The following is a 24,556-nucleotide window of genomic DNA, read 5'->3' as shown; positions in this document are numbered from 1 at the left end:
GTTTTTATATCCAAGCTCTATCTCTGTCAATTTAAAGGCTCATCTCTTTCAAGCTGCACTCAATGACAGAAATATCACCAGCAGTTTAAAATCATGGTCACCCTGTCTTGAATAAATCTTGAATGCCCTCAGAGGAGTTTCTTCTGTATTGAAACTCCTGAAAATATACAAACATGAAAACAAGCACTGGAAGTCTGTGTTTCTAATTGTGGCAGTTGTCTGCGGCTTAATAAAACACTTGAGCACAGTTAAGATTACCTTGTTCATTCAAGGGGACAAGTTCCTGGCTGTAGAAAACCTGGAATCTCATCCAAGCTTTTCCAGCTCAGCTACAATGAAGGGAAGCAATGGAGGACATTTTCTTATAGCTGTCAACTTATCAGAATCAAAGGGTTTTTACACTAGTGTTTGACAAGTTCAGGGAAGAAATCCATCATGGATTTCCCACAATTTCTCCAACGAGCTGCTTCAAGAGACCATTAAGCAGAATAGAACTTGAAATTACAAACAGATAGATACAAATTGTTTGAAATATTAGATTAGATTAGATTCAACTTTATTGTCAATGCACAGTACAAGTATTTATACAACGAAATGCAGTTTAGCGTCTAACCAGAAGATAAATAAGGATCGTCGGGATTTGAACCTGGGACTCCCGTATAGTAGGCGGTTTGCCTACCACTGTACTTCTATTAGACTTTAGACTTAACCTTTGTATATTTTGAAATATACAAATATAAACAATCCCATCCCCCAGATTTAGGCCACCAACTCCTACAGTATATTATTGTATAAGGTGTTTAGGATTAAATGGGTTAGGGTTAGGTAATAGATAATGATGCAGCAGGAAGTTATATTTTTCTAATTCAAGCATTAATTCAAATGATAAATAATAACTATTCTACTACCAGCATAACAGCCTGTCCTATAAGATGTGATCAGTCACTATTACTGTTCCTATCTGTGAATACACGTACATCACTGTCATTCCTACATTTATTTGATACAATCACTCATTGCCTCCATAGGGACGTATTTTTGAAGCTTCTGACAGTACAAGGAAACACAAAGGGATGGTGGGTGGCTGGAGAGAAAGGGTTTTATTGAACGCCACATGATTGAGATATTATGAATATATAAGAATATGTGGAAAAAGGTTCAAGGCCAGAGATGTGGAAGGAAACAATTTTTGTGCAGCTTTTTAATTAGGTATTTACAGCCAATGGCCTTTAAGTGCTCTTTGGACACTGTGAATGTTAGTGGATTCTTAAATTCTTTCACATTCTGGACCAGTGAGTATGTTCATTGTGGCCAGAGACAAATCATTACCTCTGTGTGTGCGTGTCAGAGAGCACATATATGTGTATGTGTGTTGATGCACAGCTTCAGTTGCGCTTCAGTGCAGCACTTCTACTCATCATTCAGCTGTGAAACCTATCAGGACTCTATCTCTCCCTCAGCCTGGGAACCTCAATGAGTCTTGTCATCGTCCTGTCAAACCTCCCACACTGCTCTTTGTAGACAACGTTGTTTATGTGTGTTCATTTTTTGGCTTCTTCTGCATTGTTAGCTTTTGTTTTTCACTTTTTGACAACCCTTCCTATATGTTATATTATTTCTGGTATTGTGCTGGACATTGTTATTATTTTGTGTTTCCTATCATCCATCACTGGATATGAAATATTATAAACCATGTTTTACATTATTTTACTCATCAGTCATTTGAGAAGAATGCTCATCAATGCATTTTATATTCATGAGGAAATAAAATTGTAAATTTGAATGTTTTCAACAAAGATATAGTTGTTTACAGCATTATATTGGTCACATTCACTATGTAGATATCCATAAGTTATATATCTATATATCATGTTTAGGTGTTTATAAACTATGAATGTTGAATATGGTTTGAGACAAATTGTTCCTGATATTTTTTGCACATGGTTTTCAGCAGAAGCTTTCAGCTTTAAAGAGGTTGTCCTGTGTCTTTACAGATGTCACATCCGAGTGATTGACACCTTTGGGACGGAGCCAGCGTACAATCATGAGGAGTATGCAACCCTGCACGGCTACAGGACCAATTGGGGTTACTGGAACCTGAACGCCAGGCAGTACATGACCATGTTCCGTAAGAAAACATTTACATCCTAAAATTAAGTTCTGGGATTTTTTAATCTTAACTTAATGTGCTTTCATCCTATTATCCTAGATTTATGCCAATTTTGTTAAATTCATAAAATATATTTCGTTTTGTTTGTTTCAACCTTGAACTAGAAAATTCCCTCTGAACTGTCACCCACACACAACATCTGTCATCAGTGTTGACAGTCCTTATGACTATGATAAAAAACATGACTCCAGTTCATTGTTTTCATGCGACTTTCTTTGACAGGTCTGGCTGCGTGTTCACGTTAGTTTGACATAATGTGTTTAATGCAGCTATTTGCAGCAACACCCCAGCTTACCGTGCCCCTCCGAGCTGAATCTTTTCTTTTCGCATTTGCTTTTCTTTTTCTGTTTCACTCCGCTGTGCCACTTAACCCTCCGCTGCTCTCACGTTCTGCTCTCAGCAGTGTCATGTCCACTCAGCTATAGCTGGCTCTCAGCAGCAGGATCATTATGACGAAAATGTGTGGCTCACTGTTTCACACCGTCCTAAGCTAGAGTGACTGACTCAGCCTTTATCAGCTTCGTATTTGTGTGTGAGCGAGCAGTCTCCGTCGTGGGAATTTACTCTGGTGACCAATTATAATGGCTGTGACTGTGATGGTAGAGTGAATAGAGGGTTTTTAAAAAAGTCGTTTTCCATGAGTGAACAGCAGAAATAGAAACATGTCGCAAAAGGAAATCATGAATATATCCAGTTTTGCTTTTTATTAAGTAAAACACTTGAATTTAGAGGCAGTACTTAAAATGTGTGTCTGTATCTCCTTCTGAGAGGTTAGTCCCGACAGCACCTGGCTTTATGACATAAATACTTAGAGAGGCAGTAATCACAGAGGAAAACAAGGATCTATGTGCTCTTTTTCTGTCTTTCTTCTCTGTCTCTTACTCACTGTGAAACTCTTCCCCCCCTCCCCCCATCCCTCTTTCTTTAATGTTCCTTTTACTACTATCCTGTCTTTCCCTTTAACTCACTCACACACACAAACACACACACACACACATTCAGCCCACACTCCAGACAACTCTTTCATGGGCTTCGTTTCCGAGGAGCTGAATGAGACAGAGAAGAGGAGCATCCAGCAGAACAAAGTCAACAACATGGCCGTCGTGTATGGAAAAGAGGCCAGCATGTGGAAGGTACGGACAACAAATATCACACACCCAAAAGCCACCAATGTTTTTTTTGCTGCCTCAGATCCTGAAGTTGCATGAAGTTTTTTTTTAGCAAAGGCTGTTAGTTCCCTTAGATAAAGGCAAAAACAAACTGAAACTGTTTCAGTCTTTCTCCATTACTGTTAATGTTTTGTTTTACTGCTGTTGTTAATGTCTGAATAAAAGATGCATTAAATAAATGTATTTGCATGTGGGTGGGAAAGTATACACCGCAAACACACACACACACACACTCATACATATTTAATCACCAATGAAAATGTACATATATGCAGTATATTTATATGATCAAACATGTATGTTCACCATGCATATATGAGTGTATACAGTTCAGAACCCTGATACTTACCTTCACATGTTTTATGCACACACAGAGTCATACATATATAACATGTATGTATGACATACCATGACATGTATGTATGACTACACATATACATGATTGGTTTCACTTTATGCGGCACTGTTTTAATCCAACGGGATGAGTCCTCTGTGAGTGCTGACGCACACAGTTTCCCAAACACACGCACACTCACGCACTGCAAGTCCAACCATGAACCGCAGTGTTAACAGAAAAATCCATCATTTGCACAGCGTGCTGTGTGTACCATTACATTTCAGCTTTATGTGGCTTTACATACACAATTTACACACTTTTGATTTACAGGCAATTTTCATGTGGAAGCGTTGCCTGCTTCCCTCAGCATGGTGTAGAAGGTCACAGTGGTGACTCCATTGTTAAAACGGTTACAAAGAAGTTGTCTGCCTGTACAATTACCTGCATTTCTTTATATGTGTGCCTTGTGGAAAAAACATGTAAATGAGGGAGAGTGTAAAGCACAGTAATCTGCAAGTGCTTCCCAATTTAATGTATTGTTATCGTACCAGACAATTCACATTCATATCTGATTATGTTTTCTTCTTTCGCTCTCTCTTTCTGTTGTGCACCATTGTATCTGGCTGGATGCTCATTAGCTTCAGGTAAGAGCCTGTTTTTTTCTATAAAAATCCTGTAACTATATGTCCATGTGACAGCCAATGCCATTGCAAAAAAACACAACATAATGTTAACTTTTTCATAAACACACAGGACATCCGCACAATTCTTATTACGTCTCATTTGAGTAAAGCGATTTATTAGAAACTACTTGTGACAGTGTATATTCAGCTTCAGCACTGTCATCACTCTTCAGAGCTCAATGCATAACAGTGATTATCTTTTTATCCTCCATCATGTCGGAGAGCACAAAGACTGGTCAGGCAGCCAGTCATTTGAAGGATGTGTGTTTTGTCTAGTTAACCGATGATTTTGTCTTTAAAAATGAAACTCATGACAGCACGACGTGGTTAACGTGGCCAACGCAGTAAATGGAATCTGCTGGCTCCTCAAGTGACTCACTCCTCATTCACAGCAGTCATATAATCATCAACGACGAGTTGTAAATCGAGGCTGAACCGCATAAAAATCTTGAATGAGAGTCAACTTTATTGGATTCAGTAAGATTTATACTTCAGCTACAACAGCAAATGTTACCTATGACATAACATTTTTAAAACTGGTAAAGATGCCAATTACATTTATATTGAATTTAGCTATAGCCTTTAACTTGATATCTGGACTGCATCCGTCAAATGCATATTCAAGACTTTTAAGAGAGTTCTTCACTAATAGAATTCGGTCATTCAGACAGTTTGCCCCGGTTTGCCTCTGTTTTTAATTGTAATCAATGTCGGCGATATTTTAAGACAGGAAACTTAGTGTGTTATTCTCCCTTTATGTTGATTGGAATCTTCCAACATACAAGGCTGCACTTGTTAATGCCCTGAAAACCCATTTTCTTAAATCCACATAAAATGAGGTGAGCTATAAAAACCAGCACAGCAGAACATACTCATTACCATTCCTAATCCAATGCATGCTGGGAGAGTAACACACACACATACACGTAGACACACACACACACACACACACACAAACCGTTGCGAGAGCCGGCTATAGAATCTACACTCTTCCACGCATGTTTCCCCAGCTGCTAATTCATGTTGTCTGCTGCACTTAGCGCTTGAGCTAATCTCCTAATTGGCTGGGAAAATCCTCACAGAGGAAGCTATCGATCGCCACAGCCTCCTATTATGGCTGCGGGGGTTCCACCACTGAGCAGGGCTACAGTAAGCTGCTTAACACCGGACAGCCAGTCAATACTCTGGCCCAGGGTTATGCTCCATTCACATGATTCAATTTTCGCTTCTTAGCTCGTGCCGGTGGTTGTTGTTCTCCCAGAGCCGTAAGCTTGACCTTGACTTTTCAAAGTGTGGCTTTCTCCCTCATAAATATATAATGCTAATATTGTTTGGAAAAATAAGCAGACACAATTCGGTAAAAGAGATTCAGCTACATGGTGAATGCCGCACACAATAATAATGACTATCTTTCCCCTTTAAGCTAGTTAAAATGCATTAGGTATTGTTTTTTTCTTTTGGTAAACAGTAACTGATTTAATCGGGTTATTCTTTTGCCAACCTACTTTAAAATGGGATTTTGCATCTCGGGGCTGTTTTTCATCCTTAAGGGGCAAAGAAGTCTCCCTGTAGGTAGCAACGCAGAGCGTACAAGTATCCAATCGAAACCAAAAGGTGTCTTATGAATAAAAAAAAAGGTGAGAAAACAGGGTTTTGTATGCAGTGTGGTTCACATGCCAGTTTCCCCCCATTGTCTCTTCTCCTTTTTATAAGAACCTAAGCCGGATCTATACACCTATCACAGATTTGTCTTTGTTTTTATGTTGCAAATTACAGAATAAAAGACATTTTCGTACCACACACATACTCTTAGATGTGACACACAAACACACACACACACTGACACCAGTAGCGGACAGCTGCACATTCAGACAGCTGACAGCTCACACTCAGATCAGAGACAAAACAAACACAGAAACACTGCTTGTACTCTGGAGTCTTTAATCATATTCCTCTCTGTGCTGTTCTTTTCTGGTCTTTCTCCATTAACGCTCCTCCTCTTCACCTCTTAACCGTCGTCTCACCAACCCATCGTTTTCTCCTCCCCTCTCAGCAGGGTAAGGAGGGTTTCCTGCAGATTCTCCACATGTACATGGAGGTCCACGGCACAGTGTACTATGAGACTCAGAGACCTCCGGAGGTTCCAGCCTTTGTGAAGAACCACGGCCTGCTGCCCCAGCATGAACTGCAGCAACTACTGCGCAAGGCCAAGGCAAGAGGCTATTTGAAAATATTACCTGCACACATACTCTATCAGTTCCTGTGTGAGTGCACACAGACACTTCATCTGCAGCTTCTACTCTGACTTTGTCACAGGCCTGCACTCTTATATTAATTAAGACCTGGGTTTATATATATATATAAAGATATAGGTATATCATTACAAAAAAAATCTATAAAACATGTTGAAGTGATTAACCACAATTTAATCACGTTTTCTGATTTTGTTTTCTAGCTCTTTATCGGCTTTGGCTTCCCCTACGAAGGTCCCGCCCCTCTTGAAGCAATAGCCAATGGCTGCATTTTCCTCCAACCCAAGTTCCACCCGCCTCACAGCTCGCTCAATCACGAGTTTTTCAGAGGCAAACCCACTTCTAGAGAGGTAAGATCATTACCTCTGCTTCTCCCCACCATCAGTCACAGATTAGAATATTTATGCCTTCTATCTAATATAATATGTAATAACTGTATAATGTTGCAAATGGACATCCATTTTAAAAGTGTTCAAAATTTAAAATATTGTGGTTAAAATATTATAAAATTTCCCATGGACCCTGAGAAGGCATCATGCACTTTGTATTTGATAAGAAGCTGCAACATGGCGTCCTTCATACAACACCACTTATGTTCCTTTTAATGATTGTGAAATAAACTGTGGATAAATTCCAGTAAGACATTACTTCGGGTGAGTGCATTTTTAACATCCCAGACATCCAAATTGTAGATATCTGAGCTCTGTGCCAGAATTATCACATTTAAGAAATGTCGAAGTTATAACTGTGAAATGTTTTTATTTCTCAACATGTGAAATGAGCATGGTGTGTGTCTGTAACAATCAAACTGACTGCACGCCTGGCATGTCTGCTCTGAAGGTGTCCTCCCAGCACCCGTATGCAGAGCAGTACATTGGCAAACCTCATGTCATGACAGTGGACTACAACAACTCCCTGGAGTTTGACTCGGCCATCAGGGAAATCATGAGGACCAAGGTACTGTCACCCTCTGTGCACTGCAACTTCCACAGATAAAGGGACTTGTAGATTGAATAATTAATTGTGTTAAAGTATGGAAAGTGTTTCAGTTTAAATATTGATTCAGTTTAAATCATTTATCAGCAAGAAATATCTTTAATGTATAAACATAATTGCTTTAATCATCAGTCCCACTGTACATACAACAATCTAGTTAGTTAATATGAGGGAAAAAAACATAACAAGTCACTTGGCTCAGGTCTGTAAAAGAAAGTCATTAATATCTTGTATTAATAATAGTTTAGTATGGCTTGTGATATTAAATGTCTCTATTCTTTTACTCAGTGAGGTTGGTTTTATACATGATCTTTGCCATTAAGAAGCTGTGATGAAGATTAAAGAATTTAAACTGCTGCAGCTTTGCACAGTGGAGTTTTCCCGAGAACGTTTTCCAGCAAGTAGCAAGCAGCCTGATATCACAGAGTGCTGAACTGTTCCGCACAGGAAATGTGGACTGATGGAGAATTTGAGGATGCTTGGAACTGTCGTGAGTGGGAGAGAGGCTAATTATGGAGTCAACCACACAGATTGGATCTTTCTGGAAAGAACAAAAGAGGGAGGGATTGTGAGAAAGAAGAATACACAGACATATGACATATTCTGGGCCTTTCACACTCAACATTAACTCTTCACATGTCTACATTTGTGCATGTATACATGTATGTAGCACCAACAAGTGCATGAAACTGACACTTTCAGTTCATAGTTAATAAGCAGTATATTACTCTTGTGCACATGCTTTAAATGTCTGGAGATCATGAGCAGGAGGTGAGTGGGAGTCCAGCAGATGATTCTTTTTCATATTTCACAAAGTTACAGTACAGCTGAAGAAACTGTGATGTTGTTGCCAAACGTCATCACAGGAGTTCGGCTCTGGCATTATTTATTTCCACTTCTGCCATCGAGCCAATTCCAGGTTATATCACAGATCCAAGAGAGAACTGATTTTAAATGCATAAAGGGCACTGAGGGATCATTTACAGTAGTTAGACAGGAATGCAAGTGTGTGTGTGTGTGTGTGTGTGTGTGTGGTGTGTGGTGTGTGGTGTGTGTGTGTGTGTGCGTGCGTGCGTGCGTGCGCGCGCGCGCACGTCGTCATCTCCTCGTCTTGTCTGTGTTGTCAGAGAAGCTACAGCTCAGCAGCACCGGCTGACTGCTCTGTCTCCGTCTGCACTGTCAGACCACTGAGAGCGAGCTGATAGACCACTTCACCCTTCACTGGAGGCACAATGCCCCAGCACACAAACACGCACACACACTGAGTCAGATAAAATTCTACTGCTGGTACCTTTTCAAAGCCAAACACACAAACACCTAACAACAATTGGATCATAGAGTCAGCAACACGGAAATTGCCCAGGTCAGGTGGATCAGCGGTGAGAGCCTTACCTGCACATTACAGCCATTAACTATAACACAAACACACACACACACACACGCACACACACTGTGTGAGGCTCATGTTCATTCTTGCAGGACGAAGCAATCGCTGGCCGACAAGCTCATGTTCCAATAAATCCTTTCTCCATAGCTCTCTTTCTTTTTTCTTTCTTTATGACTCATCCTTTGTTTTGTTATTCCCTGGATATCTTCAGCTCCCCCTTTGTATATCTGTAGCTTTCAGTGTCTGTCCTTTCTGACCTGGTGCTTGTAGTGAAAGACCTCTGTGCAGATTATGTTTACATTTATTTTAAACATAATTATAAGCAACATGTGCAAAAGATTGATACCTAAATGTTTGGTAAAATTTTGTGGTTTCAACTATGTGCACATTATTAAAAAGATTTTCGTCATCTGCTGGTCATCATTGATGATGACTGACAGGTGGCAGATCAATGAGACAATGAGTGAGGTGTGGAGTGGCTGAGTGAATCAATGTGTTGCACACAGCTCTACAATGAAGTATGATTTTATCTTTTTGAAAAATGTAAAACAAATTGAAAATGATGTGGTGGCGCAATATTGTTGATATTGTGGTGGTGGCCACAAATTGAGCTCAGCTTAAGTTAAGATTTAAAAACCAGGTCTGAACCGGATCTATGTCGAGAAAAGTGACGTGAAGAAAAGAAAGAAAGGGAAAGAAAACTACATCCTGTGGATTGTTATTGCAGGAGGCCTGTTTGTGTGTCACTCCTGTTCACCTGCTCCACTTTACAAAGTAGATTAACAAAAGGCTTTGATCAGATTTGCAGTGTGCAGAACTTTTTAAATTGCATCATCCCTGCACACTTGCTTCCCAGTTGTTTTTCGTTTGAAATGGGCCAAGTCTGATTTCACATGTGGGTGAACATTAGACTGCTTTGATTTCAGATTGCGAGTGCAATTCACCGAGTTGTGTATCATTTACAAAGGCAACCTGCCTGTAGGAAGATGTTGCAGAGGGCCCCTACGCCTTTTGTCACTTCAAACCCTGCCAATTCAAAAAACAGAATATAAAGCCATTTATTAAATCAGCTTATCAATTTACGTCAAGTCTTACTATGCAATCATTTTACATTCATCCAGTTATGTCGCAGTTCGGTGGCTTATATTGAACACATCAGTATTAGCTAGAAACGCAAGAGAATATTATAATGCTTCCAGCTCATCTCTAATTAGGGCCAATCAAAAGTGTGCTTTACTCACAAGAGCTGCACATCACAGCAGGGTATGATCTATTGGTATGCAAATAAAGTCTAATGAGTTTCCAAGCAGTGGCATGCAGTGATTAGGCCGCGTAGGAATCTGACAATAGAAACCTTTCCTCTGCTAAAATGAACGGGGAGGAGAGACAGTTTATTGCAATTAGGGTGAACAATGGAGGAGAGCAAAAAACGCACGCAGCAGTACGCTCCCAATATGGAAGTAATAACAAGGACTGTGTGTGTCTGTGTGTGTGTGTGTGTGTGTGTGTGTCGTTTTCAGGTCGAGCCGTATCTGCCTTATGAGTACACCTGTGAGGGGATGCTGGAGAGAGTACACGCCTACATACAGCATCAGGTGAGGTCCAGTCCACGTCCACACACAAGTGATACAGTGAAAGTTATTGAATGAATGTGCTGGTCTATGTTGATGTGGACTTATAGAATTGTCTGTATAACTGGTTCTGTGATAGAGATGTTGAAGGTGTTGTGTGTAAATGATTGTTGGTGTGTACCTGCCCAAGGACCGCAGATGGAAATCGTCTCTTCTCCTTTTGAGATGAATGTTCTCGTGCATTGTCCTTGTTTAATACAATTTAATAACATTTAAAAACACACCTGCTTGCACAGATTGTCTCCTATAGTCACCACACGTCCTCCTCAATCATACATAAACTCTTTTCTGCAGCCGTCAAACTCCCACCTCAGCTCAATATTTCATCACTGTGTGCATTCAACAGCCTGTGTGTGTGTGTGTGTGTGCACTCCATGTATGTAGACTTGTGATTAATCTACACGCTAACTCTCATTACGAACCACATCTCTGCCCTGCGGCTCGAAAGCAGACGGCCTTCTGCCACTAATGAGGAGGGATGAAGAAGGAGAGAGTGTGAGGATGATAGTGATGGAGGGGTTGCATGAAAGAAAGACAGTTTTTTTTAAAAGCTAGATCTCAGACAAACTGCAGAGCGTCTTTCAGCAACCTTTGTCGGATCCATGGCCGCCAGCTGGTTTGGACACAGACACAAACTAATTGTCTTGTTAACCAAGACTTTACATAGAAACAGGTGCTGAGGTCATGACGCCACACACAAGTGTGTTCATGGAAACACAAACGCAAAAGCCACACAACAGAAATACAAGGATAGTGAGAAACAACAGATGTTGACGATGAACAGGCAGAATTATTTTGTGAAAAACTGGTGAAGCCTTATTTAAAATGTGAACGCACCAAATCCCATCCTATTTTAAGTGGAGACTGGTTTGTCCAGGTTTACAGAAATAACAGCTCAGCTTACATCTATGATTTGATCACAATAAGTAACTGCTGTTGTTGTCCTCATCTGTTGTGGTTATGTTTCTGTTCATTGGTATCTTTGGGTATTTGCATTCATGTTTTCCATTAATTCCCTCCTGTGAAACGTCTCAGCCACCGTATCTGAGGCCTGGTGAACCTTTTTGCTTTCAGTCCTGTAAAGCAGATTAGACACGTAGACAGCAGCAGCGCAGAGTGGAAGGGCAGCTCTGCTCTTGTGAACTTGCATCGACTTTATACTTAGTAAAGACTGTTAGTGGTGTTGGATTTAGCCAGTGGACATCAATGTCATTGGGCAGCAGACACAGGGGGGAAGCTTGCTCTTTGAAACAAGCAACAGTTAATATGCTGTCCACTGGGCTGCATCGTCATTCTGCCTATAAACACAGTCTAAACAGCCTCAGTCCAACAGTAGCAGCACTAAAATGTAACTGCTCAAACTAATTCTTCTAATCTGTCCCCTGCAGGACTTCTGTGCCCCAGAGCCTCCTTTCACTCCAGCCAACCTCTCCAAACAGGGGTCTGCAGGTGGCAGCAGGACAGCAGGACATCTGTTCGTGCCCATTCCCAATTCCACCGCCCTCGGTTGGTCATCCAGTGTGACGGCTCCGCCTGCCTGGCCTCCTCTCAGGTCCCTCAGGCTGCTCGTATCTCAAGAGGGCCAGTCCTGCGTGGAGGCATGCCAGTCAGCTGGGTTCATCTGTGAGCCCGCTCACTTCCGCTTCATCAACAACAAGGAGGCGCTGCACGGGTACGTCCAGAAGGAGCTCACCGTCTGACAACCAAACCGAAACAGTTTGGTCCAAACTAAAAAGCAACAATGGGGACGTCTACCTGTTGATACTTGTCATGACGCCATTTGAATTCCCGTGTTTGACTTTCCCACAACAATTATAGTTATAGTGTGATATCTCATCATGCATTCTCATCTTTGCATTAATAGAAAGAGCATCTTCAGTAAATAAATAATTAGCTCCATAAATTTGTATAAAAATGTCTTGTAATATCATCTGAACCCACAGTGTCCAAATACAGGGGCTTCTGAGGCGAAATGAGCGAGCTGGTCTACGTACCATTTTCTACTTGCGTCACCAGCGTGTTCTGCCCTTTCTCTTGCATCACTTTGAGTGGCTGCACTTACTCCCCCGCCCGCAACGCTAGCTTGAATTACCTTCATCACCTGCGCACAATGAATCATGGGATAGATTGGCTCACCCGTTGGATTAAAGGAGCTATGGAAAAGGGCCAGCCTGGTCTGTGGAACATAATCGTTCTACCAATTCATCCTCTGAGGGAGCCGGGCCCTGAATTGAATATGAAACAAAACAATGGGTTTCCTATTTAGCAGCATGATTGCAAGGCTTGTAAAATGGCCACTTGTAAAAACTGATTGAAAAGGGCTGAACAATAAGTCCAGCCCTACATTTGAACTCTAGATGAATACAGGGTGAGGCAGATTCTGACCTTGTATTGATGTGGTTTACTGAACCAGTTGCAGGCAGGTGAACCATAAACTTAGGTATCAGATATTGCACTTTTCAGAGCTCTGAAGCAGAAACCCTGATGGTGTTTGAGTCGCTCCCTCCTGACTGTTTCCAGCTCCTGCTCTTCTTCCTGTCTGTCTTGGTTTACAGTGTCTCTTTCCTTTTCACCTCGGTCTCCTCCTTGCAGCTCACGTCTGTTCTCTGACACCAGTTCTCTTTCTCACCATCACATCGCATTCCTGCAGTTTTTCCGACTTTTCTTGTCACTTCTCGACTAACTTGTCACTTTCCTCTCGTCTCTACTCTCCGATTTATTTGAGCTTCTGCCAAATAAAGATGACTTTCATTACTTTTTGCTTTCTAAACACGATGAAGACATTTTCTCTGTGATTAAACCTGGTGAATTGTTTGTGTTCATACCTCTGCTTCTCTGCTTCTCTGTTCAGGTTGGAGGTGCAGTGCGATGTGGTCGACTCGGAGATCAACCACATCCTTCCCGCCTTCTCCGTGATGCGGAAGGAGTGTGGCCTCCAGCGGGACCCCCTCCTCTTCAGCTGTGCAGGTCACTCCCCCAAATACAGACGACTCTGCCCCTGCAGAGACTTCCGCCATGGGCAGGTGGCGCTGTGCAGAGACTGTCTATAATGACAGGGCATGTGAGGGGCAGACATAAGAATCAGACAGATAGGCGGGGCACAGGACACTGCGAGGCAGCCACAGCCAGAGCAGGTGAGACACGTGAGCTGATGGTGCAGTGACGCAGCTTCCCCACTGAAACTGTAGGAGGATGAGGAACAGGCATGCAATGTTTTACAGTCGGCCTGGATAGGTGCCGGTATGATTGTAGTTGTTAGAGCAGTATGTTCTACTGTAACACGCTGGAGACGTATAGAAGCGAGGCTTCTTAGGACAAGGGTAGCATGATACCAGGTGTCAGTACAACAGGGAAGTTTACTTCACTGAAGAGTAAAGGCTGGGTTACATCTCTCCAAGCCAACCGACGTTTACAACCACCTTCCGACTACAGATTAACAGTTCCTACAAGATGTGAGACACAACTTTTCATTTTCTGAACTGAAGTAAGGGGTTTAAGTTGGAAAATGTACAACTTACATGACTGCAGAGAAACTCGGTATCAGTACCGCAGCTTCAAATCCATGACAGAGTCCTCAAATATAGCAACTCGGAGAAGGCAACCTCGGGTCAATATCCAATCTCCTCTCGGCACTTGGACAAAGGATGATGGACAGCTGGTTATCTCCCTGACTCTTCCCCCCCTCCTCCAGTGACGGATGGAGTCATTTATCAGACTGAACCGCAAGACTGAGGCAACGTTGGTCAATGCAATCATCTCTGGTCACAAAAACAGAGAGACGCAGGACAGAGGACAAAGATAAAGGGTACAAGATTATTTTTCAATAAATAAGCCTTCAGAGCTCTCAGATGGATTTTTAAGAGTCCTGAACGGGCTTTATGTTGGAAAAACAAAAATCATAAAATAAAAAAAATCTGAACAGATGAAGTGTTGAGGTGGGTTTTATATTGTATCTGCTCTGCACTGTGTTCTTTCTGAACTTTTTTTCTGTTGGAAAGTTACCAGCCTCCCGTCTTTCAATCACATTCCTATTAATTGAATCTGCGTGCAGGAGGCAACGTCTGATCTTTTTCACATTAAGTTGTGAGCCAGAGCAGGTCAGATCTGTCGATTAGAAAGTGACAGAGAGAGGATGACAAAATCAGATTTTGGAAACTGAACGTTCCAGTTTTTTGCTGATAGTGAACAATGTGTTTTTCATTCCGACAGAAGTAAAGTTCACGTCCGTGTTCTCGTGGTCGTCAACACTGGAAATCAGTGAAGCTGGAAAGTTCCACCACACATTCACATAGAAACTGTTGGAATAATGCAATAATGTGAACATTTTTACTCATTTAGCTGCTGTGTTGTTGAAAAAAATGTTTCGTTGCAAGTCATTGCATGGGATTCAAGGTTTTAAATATCATTTAGTATTATTTTATTGGTTTGACACTGAAACACTTGGCAGGAATCCAGATAACCATGGTAACAGCAGTTTAAGTCTCGTTGAGTAGCGTTATTCTGAAATAATAAAACATATTTACAATGGTTAATAACTGACCTTTATTCATTAGGCCATGAACAACAATGTGATCTGATTTCCTGCTGCACACGTCGTGAGTAGTTGTGCGCTCATCGGCGGAGCATCTCCATCTTGCTCCATTACTCCATGCTATGGAACTGACCTGCTGTCTAAACTGCAGAAGTTCTGTACACTTGTTTTTAAGAATTGGCACATCCTGTTACTGCTTCACAATAAAAGCTACTTTCTGTTTTACCCCTTTGAATGCTTTTACAGTGAAGTGGCAGTTGTTGCTCATATCAGCTGTTAGGATGACAGATATCGACTGATTTCCATGGAACTTAGTAGGAGGATGGGACATGGACCAAGAAGATCCTATCAACTTTTAGCATAGAATCGGACAAAGAGGCGGATCCATCTATTCAATTATTCAACATTGCAAAATAGGGTGTTGGCCTCGGTGGAAGTATGGCCACTCTTTGCTAATGGCCACACAGCTACTTCCATTAAAAGCATCAAAACTGGGGTTTGATTTCATGGAAATAGTGACGATTATACATGTATGTACTCATTAACTATCTAAAGCTTTGAAGACCCCTTTCATATACATACATGGATACCTTTGGTTTATTAAACTGAGAGTGCTCTTATCTAGAAATTCCTAATCTATGTAACAGACATGTGGTAGCATCTCAGGCAGGTTAACAGTGGTCCTTCTACATCATGGTTTCACACTGGCCTCAGAACTCAAGCCTCTCTGATACATTCAGTGGGTCTGTGGCTCCATGAGCAGATGTCCAAAATCTCTGTCCTGCTCTTCGTGAAAACAGGTGGTATACTTATTTACATGTACTCTTAAGTGTTTGTGCACGTGTGTGCGACACAGCTGCTCTTGGTCTGAATCCCAGCGACTATAAAGCCAAATTCAATGAATAATAAATCACAAGTGTGAATACCAAAGTAGATTCATCAAATCCTCATTGACCTGCTCGAGCATAGGGAGAAAAATGTCACCCCCATTCATCAGCTCACTGCGATCACAATTTAACACCAGAGGCCACTGCGGATGCGATGAGCACTTTTCATCCCCACAATTCATCCGGAAATATTTACAATGATAATAAAAAAGGTTCTAAGTACTCTCATAGAAAATCAGTCTTTCCTCTGCTACATCAGTCGGCTGCAACTAATGGAAAGGTTGCACTGTGATGATCATTCATATGAATTAAAAGTCAGTACATGGATTAATACCTAGTAAAATAGGTTTTGAATGAAACACACAGCCTACGATTACGGTTATTAGATTTTAAAAGGTCAACATTTAGCTGCACTTAGGGTTGGATAAGAAAATTGCTGCATCTCTCATATTAATATGTTCAACAAGAAGCTGGAGCCATGACTCTTAGCAGGAAACCGATGGATTGCTTACTCCGGGTAGGAAATGAGTCCTTAGCCCAAGTGAAGGAGTTCAAGTACCTCGGGGTCTTGTTCGCGAGTGAGGGTACTATGGAGCGTGAGATTGGCCGGAGAATCGGAGCAGCGGGGGCGGTATTGCGTTCGCTTTACCGCACCGTTGTAACGAAAAGAGAGCTGAGCCGCAAGGCAAAGCTCTCGATCTACCGGTCGATCTTCGTTCCTATCCTCACCTATGGTCATGAGGGCTGGGTGATGACCGAAAGGACGAGATCACGGGTACAAGCGGCCGAGATGAGTTTTCTCAGAAGGGTGGCTGGCGTCTCCCTTAGGGATAGGGTGAGAAGCTCATCCATCCTTGAGGAACTCGGATTAGAGCCGCTGCTCCTTTACTTAGAAAGGAGTCAGCTGAGGTGGTTCGGGCATCTGGTAAGGATGCCCACTGGGCGCCTTCCTTGGGAGGTTTTTCAGGCACGTCCAGTGGGGAGGAGACCTCGGGGAAGACCCAGGACTAGGTGGAGAGATTATATCTCAACACTGGCCTGGGAACGCCTCGGGATCCCCCCGTCAGAGTTGGTCAATGTGGCCCGGGAAAGGGAAGTCTGGGGCCCCCTGCTTGAGCTGCTCCCCCCGCTACCCGACCCCGGATAAGCGGATGAAAATGAGATGAGAGAAGCTGGAGCCAGTTCTGCAGAAAGACTGGAAATCGGGAGGAAACAACAAAGACAGGTCAGTTCATTATTTATAAATCTGCCCTTTTCTCATATTTTTTTATATATTTATCACTAATTAACTCCTTATATCTCAATCTTATCTTTTACAAATATACCATTGCTTCCTTAATGAACAGATGTAAGAGTGGTGTCAATCTTCTCATCTAAATTTCATGCAAATACATATACAGTATATATATATATATATTATTTATTTCCCCTAAATGTCAAAATGTTCCTCTCGGGTTAGGGAGAGACTGGCATTGGTTAAACTAAGATATCAAAACCAGCTTTCAGTACAATACAGGAATCTGAACACAGGCTTACAGTGAAGATATGAAACACTTGTTATGCTGTCCTATCTCCCTAACCTTCACACCTTTGTGTTTCACTACACTGCATGAACCTCACTCTTTCCTGTTTGGCAATGAATATAAATAACTGATGCAAATGAGCCCAAACAGGAACATAACTCCAGGGGGACAAGGTTCCTACTCGTGGTTTGGTATAATATCGAGTTATATTGTGGAAGAACGCACGTGGAACTGAAGCACTGAAGCTGTATGTCCTTCTCCTGGAGTTTGATCTGTTCTCAGGGTGACTTTCAAACTTAATGCACACAGCTACCTGGAAGCCAGATGGGGAAGTTTTCCTACAGCTGCATTTTTTTTGGAGGACCCCAATCAAACTGTCTTTTGAAATAACTCTGAAGGACAAAGTGTGTGAGTGTGTGTGTGAATAGATATAGCACAACTTGAATCTAAGTAGTGTTCAGGATACCTTCAGGCTACGATCCCTGCTGAATTCTTTCTTTTTCCAGTTTCCACAATTCATTTTGACTGAAGCCGCCGTCCCGACAGAGTACCATGATCCAAACACAAAATCATAGCCAAAGATACAATTAATGCACAAACAACTTGTCATATCTGGATGTAAATACAGTATCTGCCTCTGTTATTTGCCTTTGATTTTTTTCCCGTGGCATGCCCCTCGCTCCACAATCCTCGATCACATACCCTCCCCCCCGAGATGACGGTCTATTTCATCTGCAAAGATTTCCCATCTCTCCCTTTGCTTGTCAATGCATCTAACCTGCGTCAGTGATGCTGCCCATTGATTCTGCCCCTCCACCAGCCCAGCATCCACCTCTAAGCTCCGAAAGGGAGGGGTTAAAGATATTAAGGCCCGATCCCATTTCACCCCTTGGTGCTAGCCCTTAGCCCTTCCCCTTTGTTTTGAGCCTTCATGTGTAGGGGTAGGATGTCCCAATACCCAGAATGCCTTGCGAATCACCGGCAAGCTGGGAGAGAGACCTGCAGATGTATGCTTTTCTCCATTAATAAGGATTACAAAGTTACGAGAATTGATATATTTCATTTTAAAATCTTTTCAATGTTGGATGATCACTTATTTCACAACAACCTTAAAATAACGTTAGTGTTATAATGCTATCAATCTTCAGCATGCTATCAATCTTTTCCTTTTTTTTTCTTGCATGATATTCCCTTTTTTTCACATATTTTCATATCACATTTAAGATCTCAACAATGTTATTACAATGACATCCCTGGCAAAACTGTTTATATCATGACTCTCAGCTACGTACTGGTCAGAAGTATTTTCAGTGAATCCACAGTGGGAAACATTAACACAGAGAATAGCTGATCACCGATGTCCAATCAAGCCTTCTTCACTGAAAACTGCACATCTGCTCTGTGTTTAAAGAGCGTGTGTGACAAAGACTCTCACTAAACAATAACTCTGATGCTGCTTCTTGTTCCCCAGAAAACAAACACAACAGAAACAGGCTAACTGTGTTTTTCCTTCCAAGTGTTGTTTCCCCTCACAAGTTATGGTAGACGTGAGCGAAACCACGAGTAAAGAAAATATGTTGTCCTTAAAAGGTGACCAAAATGAAAACTTAAATATTCAAGTAAAATACAAGTATCTCAAGGTATCTGAGGTCCAGAGTTAAATAATGAAATGTACCTGTGTGGGTATTCTGTCTCCACATGCATGCCTCAGTCTTATTTGAGTCGGTGTGTGTGTGTTGAGTGTTTCCAGACTGCGTGGGCAACTGTATTTACAGAGCAGCAATAATGAGCTTATTATCAGACTGATATGGGCTGTCGGCTATTAAAGGAATTGAATTAGAACCACATCCAAGCACATTATTTATGGTGTTCAAACAATAATTAATCAGCACAGGAACAGATTGATTTACACAGCTCAATACCGACTCAGCCACATCTCACTTCTGACTTGCAAGATTCCTACCCAAAGCTCGAACCAACATTAGGTGTGTACCGAAACATCACTTATAGGCATGCTCACGTGACATTACAGATCAGTGTTTCAAAACAACCGCGCTTCGGCATCTCATCCTATCTCTGATGCGTCTGCATTGAGTGTCCCATCTCTTCTCTGGTCACGGATACTTGTTTTCCTCAAAACTCAAACAACAACCCTGTTTTCCACCCTTCCTCTCCTTCCCTCTTGTTTCTTCCTGTTTTGTGAGTTGTTTCTTTGAGGGTTCTCGAGAGTCCAATTCACCTGCCAAACATTTGGCACAACAATCCTACTGACACACAGGTTGTTTGTTTGTGTGTTCACTGTCGCAGCCACAGTATGTGTGGTCCTAATTACCACTTCCCTTGTGATTTTTGTTTTTTTTGTACCCCAGCACACACAGCGCTGTCCCCGTTCAGCCTTTGATTATACCAGAGTGCACGTGTTTGCATGTGCGTTTGTGTGCGTTTTTCAATCCTACTATTGTGTGTGAGCTGCTGCGTCGAAGCCTGTAACCAAATGAAAGCTGTTTTACGAACGTGTGTGATTGTGAATGCAGGCTTGCCTCCGGATATGAGGACAAACACTCATCTCTTTGTAGCGCATTCTCATGTTTCCTGGCACTTCTCTTTAATGAAGCTGATGTTCTTTTGAAGTGGAGGAGGAGGAGGAGGAGGAGGAGGATGCTATCAGTGCCTTTAGTCATGTGGTCAAATCCCGCTGGGCTTTTTCACATCAAGGTGGAGTGGGCCTGTTTCCTGTTCGCCTCAGATGTGCTGCTATATCTCAGCCTCTCCCTCTGGAAAGAATTCTCCCCCCGCTGTGTCAACCCTGTAGATAAGCAGGGTTCAAACTTGGGAGAACATAGTGATCAAGGCAGCAGCATGAATCTTTATACAGGTGTATACAACGTGCTGTCATCACAGTTGAGAACAATAGGGAGCTTGTGTGTAGTATGTCTGAAAGAATCACTGTTGTTTTCCTCCGAAAAATCGTGAGGATTTGTGATTCACCGTGGTTCTGCTCTAAAATACCTCCGGATCAACCAGAGTCGGAGACAAAGAGAGAGATAAATAGGAAATGGAAGAGTGGAAATATGGAGAAAGAGAAGAAAGACGAAATAATATAAGGTGGAGAAGTTGATGAGGTGCAAACTCAATTAGAGGGGGAGAGATGGATAGCTGGGAAAAGGAGGAAATTAAATCGAAAGGAGAGATGAAGTAGGGAAGATGTGAGGGACAGAAAGAGGGAAGAAGGAGAAGTAGAAGAAGGCGGAGAGGAAGAAACAGGGGAGATTGGAGCCACGAGAGGTCGACAGCATCCTCGTCAATAATGCATAGCTAGCTGGCTGTCTTCGACTGAGAATTGACGGGAGCGTGAATAAATGAAGTTTTGCGTAAATAAAAGGGGACGTGCAAACATTTAAAGAGCAGCAAATCAATGACAGATTCCCCAGATGGAAAAGAATCCACCTCCCATCCTGCCCTCTCTCTCTCTCTCTCTCTTTCTTTCTCTCCCTCAGTTTCAAAATGACAGAGGCTCACAGGGCAGTGGAACAATGAGCTGCATGCATTTCTTCCATCTTTGTTCTCATGTCCAGGTTCCCCACAGCATCTCTCCGCTCCTCTCTGACCACCTCACCTGCAGTACCCCTCTCGTTTCTGCACCCTCCTTTCATCATCCCTCCATCCCTGCATCTAAGCATCCGTCCTCCTTCCCTCCTACCCTCTTTCAAAGCTGGAGTAAAGGTGAGACAGGCTAAAACTGATAAGGATCCCCTCAGGGAGCTGCAGTAATGAGGTGGAGAACTTTGTGTGAGAGAGATAGTGTGTGTATGGTGGCTCAGCAGCGGTTGTCATGGCACAGTCAAGCTGCTTTCAGACGTGCACTGAGGTCTGGACGTTTTTCTGAAATTTGTTCATGTCAATTGAGCATCGCCAGACATTTTCCAGAACTTTCCTGCCAGGGTCCTGAGAGGAGGGGGGGGGGGGGGGGGTAGTCCATGTGAGAAAGAAACTGCTGAAGGTTCCTAACATTCAAATACGAAGAATGCAGACATCTCCGGATTAAGGAGAGTTTCTTGCTCATTGTCTACATTTTCTTTTAAAGCCACAAGGTTCAGATTTAGAAATGTTTCATAATCATTTAATAATAATAACAATTATAATAAATTGATGTAGCGCTTTTCAAGAGACACAAGATTTTTGGAAAAGCCATAAAGAAATCCAGTATAGATACTATTTCAAAACAAATAAAATGATTACATTTCAATGTGTTGTTAAAACTGGCTGCATATTAAGTCACCATCAAATCCATACTGTTGGTGGACTGCACCAAATGTAAATCCAGTAGTCCATACCACTTAAAATGTTTTGAAGACTGAGTTAACTTAGATTTATCCTTTTTTTGTGTCACTATGAATAAAACATAATCAACCACTTCAAAAGTATAAAAAAAAAATGTACTTGTTTTAGTAGAAACAATATCTGAAGCTAATGGAACTAATGCATCACTGAAGCAGTTTGTCACAGCACAGTCTGAGGGAGCTAAAACTGTAAGTCCAATTAAGTCTCCACATGGATTCAGGAAGAATCTTTCGTTCCTGGTGTCTTTCCTCCGATGTTTCAAGAAAGAAATGATTTGTTTGACAGATAAAAAGACAGAGACAGTGGACGATGCTGAAAGACAGTGGAGATGTGAATGGTCGTTAGGGAGGCTGGCCTCTGGTTTCCCTCTGCCCAGTGAGGGTGCTCAGCAGGCGGGCTGAGGAGATGAAGAAGGCCCCTGTGGGAAAAGGATGGGAGTGAGAGCTTCTCCTCCAGCGCCTCCTCTCTGACGTGTGAATCAACCCTGAACCCCCATCACTTCACACATTGACCAGACCAAATGAAAAAGGAGGAAACAAACAAGCGAGACAGCGAGCAGGTGATGGAGGGAATCACAGTGACAGAGAGGAACTGATGAGGTGGACAACTGTAAGTTGAAGTGTTCACAGAGGACAGCGAAACATTTCCCAGCCAACAAAGACCATATGTTCTGTTGTACTGATCAAACTTTAGCCTGCAGTGCTGAATATAAGCTGCTGTTTTATTTCATCTCACTCACTTCACCTGCAGGCCTCACACACCACTTGTATCATCCTGTTCTAGCTCAGGTTTGTGGGCTCCTGGGACTCTAAAGAAATGTACCAATATGTCACACAAACGCAAGGATAGGTTTACTTGTGTCGTCAATGGGGTCTGCAAACAAACTTTGAATTTGCATTTTTTTATCCTATTAATGACTACTAGTGTAAATGGTCAATCTTATTACCTTAAACAATATGGTAAACAGAGGAAGAAACATCTGCAAATAGGCAGTTGTTTCAGTTAATGCTGCTTTTTTGTTGGCTGTTACAGTCTGGAGTTTGTCCCTTCTGCTTTTCCGCTGCCTTAATGTTTCCGTCAATACAATTAAAGATGTTGAACACCTATGCTACACTAAAGTAATTTTAACTGTTTTAATGTGGCAGTGGACAACTTCTCCCTCTAGAGTTTTAATGTGGTATCAATATGTCAACACTGCTGTTGTAAAGAGCCACTTCCCTCTGTGATTAATCAAGTCTTTGGTCATTAGAGAATATCGTCATTTTCACCTCTGCTCGTTTAAGAAATGTCTCCACCACGTGTTCTTTGTTTGGATTGTCAAATGAACAATGCTTGTTTCTAGCTGCTAGCACAGAAAGATGGACACCATAACTGCTCCCAAGAAGTGAGCCAAGGCGTGTGTAAACCTCAGTGTATTTGTTAAGTGAGCTTTTGTGTCTAAAAATGTCTATTAGATGGAAGATGATGGTGACATGATCCCGAGGCTCATTTATACTGTGTAGAGATATGTCTGTTTGAAACTATACAGCCATCACTCCATGGTGTTGGCGTGGTTGTTAAGCAATACATCCACCATCCCAGCTCGGGCACAGTAGCCTCTGATTATACCTTGAGTTTCTTCCAAGTCGGATGTGTCTCCTCAGAAGGTTCCATCTGTTTACTTCTACGTATCTAACATTGAGAATTAAATGAGCCTAGAGATGTTTCTAGAGCAGCAAGAAACAATGTCGGGCTAATCTCTATGAATCACTTAGGAAGACATGACGGGAACGTAGACAGCATCAAGTCAATCAGTGGAATGTAAGAAACTTCAAGTATGAGGATTTACAGGATAAGTTTTATACAGTTCTGAAATTTCCATTTCAGAACACAAGACAAAAAAACATATTATTTTTACATTTCTTGTCAAAGTCGGGCCAGAGTTTGTTAGACATTTCTCTTCTCAATGAAATTCTATATGCGAGCTCCGCAATTCTGAGTGCTGACCTCTAGTTAACAAAACACTGCAGCAAGACATGTGTGTACTGCTCAAAATACAGACCTGTGTGTGTGTGTGTGTGTGTTATTCCAACATGGACTCGGGGGAACTCTTCTACAACTGAAAGGAGCTTTGATCAGCCCAAGGCAACAGGGAAAGAGAAACAGTGGATTACAGATACAGTCTCACTGGAGATATACCCACACAAGACAGTTCCTGGAGCTCGCCATGATCTACCAGAGGAAACAAGCTTTTCAATGCTGCTTTGTCTTTGTCTATGTCCTAATGTGCACGTTCCCTTACACACACTGTAAATTCATCATACAAGCGCTGTCTTGTAAACCTCAGGAGGAGTGTGATGGACTTTCAACATCGTGGTGACGGGATGGAACACAAATAGCCGAGCTATACATCTCAACATGACAGCACAGATGGATACGAGGAGATTGCTTGGAGGCAACAAAATGTCACTGGGGACACAAAGCCAATATGAATGATAGCCAAATATATTTACTCACTGTAGAGCATCATAGTCCCTAGGGAATTTAGTATGAGTATATACTGGAGAATAATAACAGTTTTTTTCAAAGGGTGGCTTAGAGCACTAGAATATACGTTATAATTGGGGTACTACGGGTGGCTGTGGCAGAGGGGTAGAGCAGTCGTCCTCC

General features: G+C 42.0%; 1 protein-coding gene across 1 annotated transcript in view; it reads left to right on the top strand.

The window, feature by feature from the left end:
• LOC133954431 (alpha-1,6-mannosylglycoprotein 6-beta-N-acetylglucosaminyltransferase B-like) overlaps positions 1 to 15,381 on the top strand; it is a 100,961-nt gene extending 85,580 nt beyond the window's left edge. The window contains exons 10-18 of the mRNA XM_062388860.1: positions 1,995 to 2,128; positions 3,173 to 3,303; positions 4,315 to 4,320; positions 6,413 to 6,571; positions 6,815 to 6,961; positions 7,452 to 7,568; positions 10,515 to 10,589; positions 12,014 to 12,297; positions 13,477 to 15,381. Of these exons, the coding sequence (XP_062244844.1) occupies positions 1,995 to 2,128; positions 3,173 to 3,303; positions 4,315 to 4,320; positions 6,413 to 6,571; positions 6,815 to 6,961; positions 7,452 to 7,568; positions 10,515 to 10,589; positions 12,014 to 12,297; positions 13,477 to 13,675 (1,252 nt within the window). The 3' untranslated portion in view covers positions 13,676 to 15,381. The remainder of the gene's footprint in view (positions 1 to 1,994; positions 2,129 to 3,172; positions 3,304 to 4,314; positions 4,321 to 6,412; positions 6,572 to 6,814; positions 6,962 to 7,451; positions 7,569 to 10,514; positions 10,590 to 12,013; positions 12,298 to 13,476) is intronic.
• The last annotated feature ends 9,175 nt before the right edge of the window (positions 15,382 to 24,556 follow it).

Source organism: Platichthys flesus, chromosome 5 (assembly GCF_949316205.1).
Source record: "Platichthys flesus chromosome 5, fPlaFle2.1, whole genome shotgun sequence".
Lineage (NCBI taxonomy): Eukaryota > Metazoa > Chordata > Actinopteri > Pleuronectiformes > Pleuronectidae > Platichthys > Platichthys flesus.
This window is presented reverse-complemented; position numbering and strand designations above follow the sequence as displayed.